Source organism: Physeter macrocephalus, chromosome 6 (assembly GCF_002837175.3).
Source record: "Physeter macrocephalus isolate SW-GA chromosome 6, ASM283717v5, whole genome shotgun sequence".
Taxonomy (NCBI): Eukaryota; Metazoa; Chordata; class Mammalia; order Artiodactyla; family Physeteridae; genus Physeter; species Physeter macrocephalus.
In genome coordinates, this window is record NC_041219.1 from 86,698,047 (window position 1) to 86,705,899 (window position 7,853).

The following is a 7,853-nucleotide window of genomic DNA, read 5'->3' on the forward strand; positions in this document are numbered from 1 at the left end:
TAATGGCTATTAATGGAGAATTTGAGCCAATTCTTATCGTAGTGTCCAAGTCAGCCCCTGTCAATGACTTCCCTTTCTTCCCTAACAGATGCTGATGGACCTGGGCCAGAAGTAGTTGGATCATTAAATCTGAAGGCTCCATCTAAACCATGTCCTGCTAAAATCCTAATCCAATTTAGGGCCAAAATGTCTCCAGATTTTCCTTTTAGATGTTAAGAAAGGAGATTCCAAAGCATCCCTGTGGCCATTCCAATAGTTCCCAGATATAATTTTACATCTAATTATAACTCTTACCCACAACTTTAACCCATCTCCTTTTGCTTGGCTTTTAATGGAAATATAGGCTAATATATCTAGATGTCTATATGTCACCCTTCTGAGACTCCTTTCCTCACGCTATTCCAAATCTTTTCTATTCACTACGTCATTCTTGAGAAGAATAAAACCATATTCAGTTCAGGTTAGAAAGTGCTAGAGAAGGAAATGAAATCTTGATTCTCCTTGGCTAAAGGAAAATGGGGGTGGGGGAGCAAACACTCTTTTAAATGGGAGCCCAGTGGCAGGAAGATGGTTGAAATTTCCCTGACAATCTAAATACCTCCAGATTTGGCCTTCCCAAACCTCATCCATCACCCAAGGCTTCCAGATGTTGCCAGCACACACTGTTAGGAAACATCTGTCACAAAGGACAGCCCCAACTGGGACAAAGGAGAGTGGGAAGGCAGACGGTGCCAGTTTAATGAGGATAGTTTAACAAAGCATCTTTTAAGCTTGCTAATTCACTTGGCCATTTGCTCCCCAGACTTGGCTGCCAATCAGGAGCAGACGGGGAATGGTTGCCAGAGAACAGCAATCTCCTCCAGAAGAACCCAGTACCAGAAAAATGTCAGTGTGTCAGTCACTCTAAAACATGATTAACCCCATTCCAGAGCTAAAAATTCATGATGATTCTGGGAGAAAGGAATTCAGCTACATCTGGTCGATCAGTGTGGTTAGATTGTTGTTGACAACCAGAGACCGGACTTAGTAGAATATAAAAAATGGGCATTAGGACTTCCCGGCTGGCGCAGTGGTTAGGAATCCGCCTGCCAATGCAGGGGACACAGGTTTGAGCCCTGGTCCGGGAAGATCCCACATGCCACAGACTAACTAAGCCCATGCACCACAACTACTGAGCCTGCGCACACAACTACTGAAGCCCACGCACCTAGAGCCCGTGCTCCGCAAGAGAAGCCACCGCAATGAGAAGCCCGTGCACCACAACGAAGAGTAACCCCTGCTCGCCACAACTAGAGAAAGCCTGCGCACAGCAACGAAGACCCAACGCAGCCAAAAATTAATTAATTAATTTAATTAATTGTTTTTTAATGGGCATTAGTGTTCCCATTGTAACCCGTCTGTGACCAGCTCTGAGCTCATAACACCTAGAACAGTCTTCTTTTTTGTTTTGAAATAAAATCACTTTATTCTAATTAATTCACAAACAAAAGCATGTTTAAGAGGCCACACAAACATCCGCCTAGCCCCAAACGCAATATCATCTCAGTGAGCTTCTATATGGTGAGAATACCCTCTTCCACTGCAATCCTGAAGCACAAAAGCTATTAATGATTGAGGAGCAGTTTAACTGGTGGCTTCACACTTTATATCTTCACTATCAATTATATTTTTAATGCTAAATCAACGTGGTCATGAGAGATGATTTTTCGTGCCTTCAACTGGAACTTCTTGATGAAGCTAACCCGTTCGCCAATCTGCACTGTTTCAGCACCTCACTGAAACCTTCACAAAGCTTAAGGTCACCCTGGTTCTGGGCACACTCCAAAAACTGTTTCACCTCAAAAAAGCATGGGCCATTCTGCTGCTGCTGTGCCAGCTGGGTTCCCTGAGGCTCCTGGTAAGTGATGTCAGGCCTTGAGGGCTCAGCATTACTTCCTCCACTGAAGCCACCAGTGATGGCATGACCCCGAGTGTGGCCGATGGCAGAACCCACAGCCATGCCGGCTGCAGTGGTTGCCATCTGGGCCATCAGACCTGGCTGCCGGGGAAGAACAGCAGGGGAGCCAAGAGCAGATGGTGGAGCCGCTGCTGGTGGCTGAGCGGCGGGCGCTGGCCTGGGCGCAGTTCTCATCTGAGGCGCCCGGCTGGCCGGAGGGGCTACGCGGGAAGTGCGGCTTCGGCTTCCACGAGGCATCTTAAATGCGTGGCGAAGCGGGGTCTACAAGTGAGAGACTCGGAGGAGACCCTGGCTGCTTCTTAGAACATTCTTAATATTTATTAATCATCCATGGAAATAAGCACAAAGACCAATGGACATCAGGTATCAACACAGACCTCTTAGTCTTTATTTGGGATCTCCTCGTTATCTTGTAAAGGTTATTATGGAATATGGACTCCAGATAAGAAATAATGGATATTCTGAAAACGCTGTGAGTATAGGAAGATCAACAGAGAAGATAAAGGATTGCCTTTCCATTTTCATTTCAAAAGGAAGAAAGCTCCAGATGTGTCCAAAGATGGGGCATTGGCAAAGCAGCTTCTAAGGATCCTGATTTTATTCAGGGAAATTGCATTAAAATGTAGATTAAACCTAAGGAATTTCAACTGAAATCATTGGTTTCAGATATTTGGGAATCACTCTCCTAGCCCTCAATTCAATTCAGCTGACATGAAGTCACTTAAACACTCAGCACCTTGTCCCCACTAGACTTCTATCTAGTAGGTTCCTACAGCTTGCAAATACTGTATATCCAGGGCCAGCCTGCAGCCATACTCTCTGGTCCACCCTCCTGGTCCATAAAATTGGTAACTCTAGACAATGAGATGCTCTCAGACCCCACTCTGATTCACTCAGCAGCCATCAGAGAGTGCTGTCCTTCCTTGAACCAGGCTACAGCCCTAAATCACATTCACCCTGACTGCTGCATTGCAGTAGATAACTGAAGTGTGAGTGCCCTCTACCCTCCTTCTAGAAAATGACACGTTCCTCAAGTCTTAAAAAGACACACACACACACACACACACACACACACACACACACACACACTTTCTCCCAACCAGACCTGCAGTTTCCAGCTCTCTGTTAAATCCGAACTTCTAAAACTGTATTTCCAGGACTTTCTTTTCACTGTTCTTCTACCTCGTACCCCTACTATTAACCTTTTCTGTGGCTCTCTGCTGGAACAGGACAAATCTTTCCCCACACGTGAACATCTTGCTGTCATTCACCTCAGCCCTCACACAGACTGTCCCTCTCTGCCTAGAACACTCTCTTTCCAAATCTTTTTCAGCATGACCCTCCTTTGGGAAGCTTCTCCAGCCACACCTACAGATATCTGATCTCTCCAGTATGCTCTCCTTGCCCCCTGCTCTCCCCTCCTTAGTGTCCAGTGGTAAACTCACTGGCCTAGAACTTGGCCCTGGGAGAATGCCCATTTGGGGAAAAGAACAGGAGTAGTGGATGGTGACAAGGAGTGGAGGAGTGCAGCTTCAACCTGAGGAAGCTTTCAGCTGACCACTCCTTCCCACTGAAGCCTGAGGTACAAAGAGTCAACCGGCCACAGCCAGGGAAATACAAGTTCCCATAACAAAGTGAAAGTACAAAGGGAATAACCAAAATTGTCTGAGACAAAGCATATTATCTGTGACATTGATCATTTGCCCCAGTGTCATCCCCTTGATGTCCCATGACTGAACAGACAACGGAGTTTTATTACTTTCATTGCTTTACTTAATTTGGAAAATAAATCATCTAATGCTTTGCCATTAGGCAACATGATATGATACTCAAACTGCAATAACTAAGCTTAAGATTACACTACAGAAGGGAGAAGTGGTCCAATAGTCAAGTGGTTGGATGTTGTTTAGAATAGGATTTTACTTGTTTCGGGAAGATAGGGAGATATGCACGAAATGTCCTTATGTTCTAAGCTCCCAGAGAAGAGAATTTTCTGAATGTGCTATCATTTATCCCATGCTGTCTGTAGATTAGTACACAGATAGATTCTGTTTCGTTTGGGTTGGGTCTAAAGTGAGAAACTGGGCAATCCCTATGTGGGTTTGGGTTTCTCGTGGAAACCACAAAAAGTTTCCATGTGAGAAAGACTGTATTCAAACTACTAAAAATCAGATGTCAACTAAATGTAAATGCATACAAAGACAAATTCCAAATTAGAAAATTCAGACACCAAAATGATTCTTTGTGCAAAAGAATTCAAGCAAAACCAATGTCTTCTTCCCCCTAAATCATTAACATCACCACCATCACCTCCAAATCACCACACACTCGTTTATATGCAGTGCAAGACAATGGTGACAAACAGAGAATTCCCCTCTCTGGGCACTTACAATTAGGGGCATTTCATGAATTCTTCCCCACCTCCCCAAAAAAGTAAAAGATACATAAAGCAGGAACCGGAAAGACTATCCCTAAATCAGAAATGAACAGTATGATATTTACATCAGAGGTAAGGGCATGTCAAGATCCCAGATGACTTCACAGTTGATAGAAGAAAAGAGTAGTGGGCTTCATTTTCCAGTGCTGGCAAGGTTAGAGAGCATCTTCTGTGCACCATGGGAAGTCTGAGAAGGCTGCATGGAAGAGGGGGGAATTGCTCCATCTTGGCATTTTGTCTAAGTGTTTCCCAGGGAAACATCAGTTCAAGCTATGTCTTCATGACAGTGTGATGCTTGGGTTATGATTCAATAAATCCAGCCTTACTGAGGGCTTCCTCCCATCCCCCCCACCAAAAACACAAAACAAAACAAGCCCTACCACACTTTGAACCAGTAAATCCAGTTTGCCCAACTACACAGATCCAGCGAAATATTTGCTACAGATACAAATACAGATCTCGATACTAAAATACAATAATAATAAAAATTCTCAGTCCTGGTCTGTGCAGAAAAGTAAAAGAGTCTGTCAGAAAGAAACCATTTTAGTGCAATAAGTCTTTTACTTCTCCCCTGGGGAGAGAAAAGAAAAGCTCAGAAAGCTTCCCTGAAGGGTCGGAAAGAAAGCTGAAGTAACCAAATTCAGCCCATACCAAAGAAAATAAATATGCAAACTTATATCCCAGGAGTCTTCCAAAAAAACGACCTCACCAAACGGATCGCTTACAAGGCATCTTCCCTCCACCTATGATTTTACTTTGTACTGCATTCTGTTTGAATGTTACTTGGGAGAATACTTTGTCTCCCTTTCTAAAATAAAAACTCCTTAGGGTAGAAGCTGCTTCATGTTCTCTCACTGAGGCTAGAAACCATAATTCTGCAAGTAAATATTGTCAACTGCCACCAAGACTTGAACTTGAAAGCTGTGGCAGCCCCCAAATGGCTACCTCATCCAACTAAACTACCTACCCTACAACCGCCAGCACTACACCTCTCAAATGCCTTCCCAGTCTGACAGAGGCCGAATTCCAAGTGAGTGCAAACCCATCCTGATATAGACCAAAACACTCCAGACCAAATTTACACCAATATGGTGTTGACAAAATCCACCCACCCAAATGTAGACCAAAATGCATGTCAATGTAGACCAGAACATTTTTGCTTCTTTCCCTCAGTATTCATGGAGTCTGTACTATATGCAGATACTACACTAGTATCATTACACCATTATTTGGGTAAACAATCAGAGAGCCAGAGCCTCTGATGTTAAATCCAACATTCCTCATTCATGATCTGACACATTCGCAGTTTTAATTTCAGTCAAAACCCAGTTTTGGAAATTCTTAACCTTTCTATCACACCAAACAAGATCACCAACAAAACCAAAAGCAGAAGCAGAAGCCTCTGCTTATAGAGCGCTTCAGTAACTAGATGGGCTACTAGAAAGAATCAGAATTAGATTTTCCAAACAGGATTCAGAAAGAGAGCTGCAAAAAGCCAAAAAGGGTGTGAAATTAAAGGATTAGAAAATGATGTGCTATGTTGACGTCAAAAGTGAAAGTCAGTTCCTTCTCTTCTTCCCCCTATGATTCTCTACTCCCCTTTTCTCAACCCTGCATCCTATCAACCCAGAATTTCTAAATAAAGACCTCAGGAGAAAACAGTAAAAGGAAATCTGTCTGCCTATCCACCTTATTTCCCAATCTACAACTGTAATACAGGATGGCCTTTGTCTCAGTGAGCGCTAATCCACACTCGTTTTTTCCCAAGAAGCCTTGCTAAATAGCTTTAGTTCTGTTTGCCCCTCCCCAAACCTTCCTTTCCTTGTAAACATAGAATCTAGAAATCCATCCAGTGATCCCATGTATCACTATATCCTGTCTCTACCTTTAGACTAGCAGTTGTGAGCAGCCAGAGTCCAAGGGCCCCTTCTTCAGTGGACTTCCTCCCAACACCCACAATAACGCATTGCACACAAGGTGGCTTAGGAAACACCAACTATCTCTCTGGCTATCTTCCTTCATATCTTTAAAGGTATCCTTCTGTCGCCCCATATAAGTACATGACCATCTCTCTTTCTGTCCTCTCTCACCAGAGTTCGCTTGGTTCCTCTTACAGCCGTAGGTTGCTGCTCCACACCCCCACCATCTCCTTTAGAAAGTTAATTTGTTTTGTTTTGTTTTGTTTTAGGAAAGACACCAGATCATCTGTCATATGAAAGTTGTATCATGCCTCAGAGTCCTGAGGTCTTATCCAAATATAGATCAATATGACTTCTCCACCAAGACCCACCCAGCTCATGCATCATAATCTACAGCAAAGAAACTTCACCACCATGCTTTTTAGGAGACACTCTCTATCCTTTTCCCCTTTCTCTTTCTCTCTCTCCCTCTTTCTTTCTTCCTTTTTTTCTTTAGACAAGCCCCCTGCAGTGGAAGCACGGACTCCTAACCTCTGGACTTCCACGGGTTCTTTCTGTTCTCCAGTCTGCCTTGTGATTTCTGTGATAATAAGAGTGGGGGCAAAAGGACAAACAGAATAGAATAGAATCCAAAAATAATTTTTATTAATTTGGAATATACTTTTTAAAGGAAGTTAACCTTTCCACATGATTTTGTTTAAACTAAAGTTAAAATGAGTCTGCCTTCTGGAAGCATATATCACATGTCAATTGGTAACAGAGAGAAGCTGCCCAAGAGCTCCTGGAGGGCAAGAGAAGACAACTTAGAAATAAACACTTGCCACATACAATCAATAAAAAGGTGTCATGCATGGATAAGTGTTGTCTGGGCTCCTGGTGTTGGGGTATTAACCAAAGTGTATGGAGGGGTGTGGGCTAAGCAGAACAGTTGAAGACTCCAAGTGCCTTAGAAATCAGAGTTGCAAACATGTTTTGTGATAGCAGCAAACTGCCTCTTGGAGACCCAAGAAGCCAGTCCTATTTCAGGCTTCTCCTCCAATGCTTTATCAATCAATAAATATGCCTATCATGTACATAAAATTGACAGATTCCAAGAGAGAGAACAGAGCCATCAAGTTTCAATGTTTCTTTAGCACTGGATCATTTATAATATACTTGGGACCTCAGACAAGCCTTCATACAATGTTTTAAAGAGCAGTAGGCGGGGCTTCCCTGGTGGTGCAGTGGTTAAGAATCCTCCTGCCAATGCAGGGGACACGGGTTTGATCCCTGGTCCAGGAAGATCCCACATGCCGCGGAGCAACTAAGCCTGTGAGCCACAACTACTGAGCCCGCGTGCTACAACTACTGAAGCCCACATGCCAAGAGCCCGTGCTCCACAATAAGAGAAGCCCGCGCACCTCAAAAAGAGTAGCCCCCACTCGCCACAATCAAAGAAAAGCCAGTGCGTAGCAACAAATAAAATAAATTTTTTAAAAAATAAATAAATAGGGCTTCCCTGGTGGCGCAGTGGTTGAGAGTCCGCCTGCCGATGCAGGGG

At 43.7% G+C, this 7,853-nt stretch overlaps 1 protein-coding gene across 1 annotated transcript; it reads right to left on the bottom strand.

Annotated features, from left to right (window-relative positions):
- Positions 1-1,590: 1,590 nt before the first annotated feature.
- On the bottom strand, positions 1,591-2,207 carry LOC102989900 (coiled-coil-helix-coiled-coil-helix domain-containing protein 2-like). Its single transcript, XM_055085159.1, has one exon. It carries the CDS (start codon positions 2,192-2,194, stop codon positions 1,715-1,717), a length of 480 nt encoding a protein of 159 aa, XP_054941134.1. The 5' UTR covers positions 2,195-2,207; the 3' UTR covers positions 1,591-1,714.
- Positions 2,208-7,853: the final 5,646 nt, after the last annotated feature.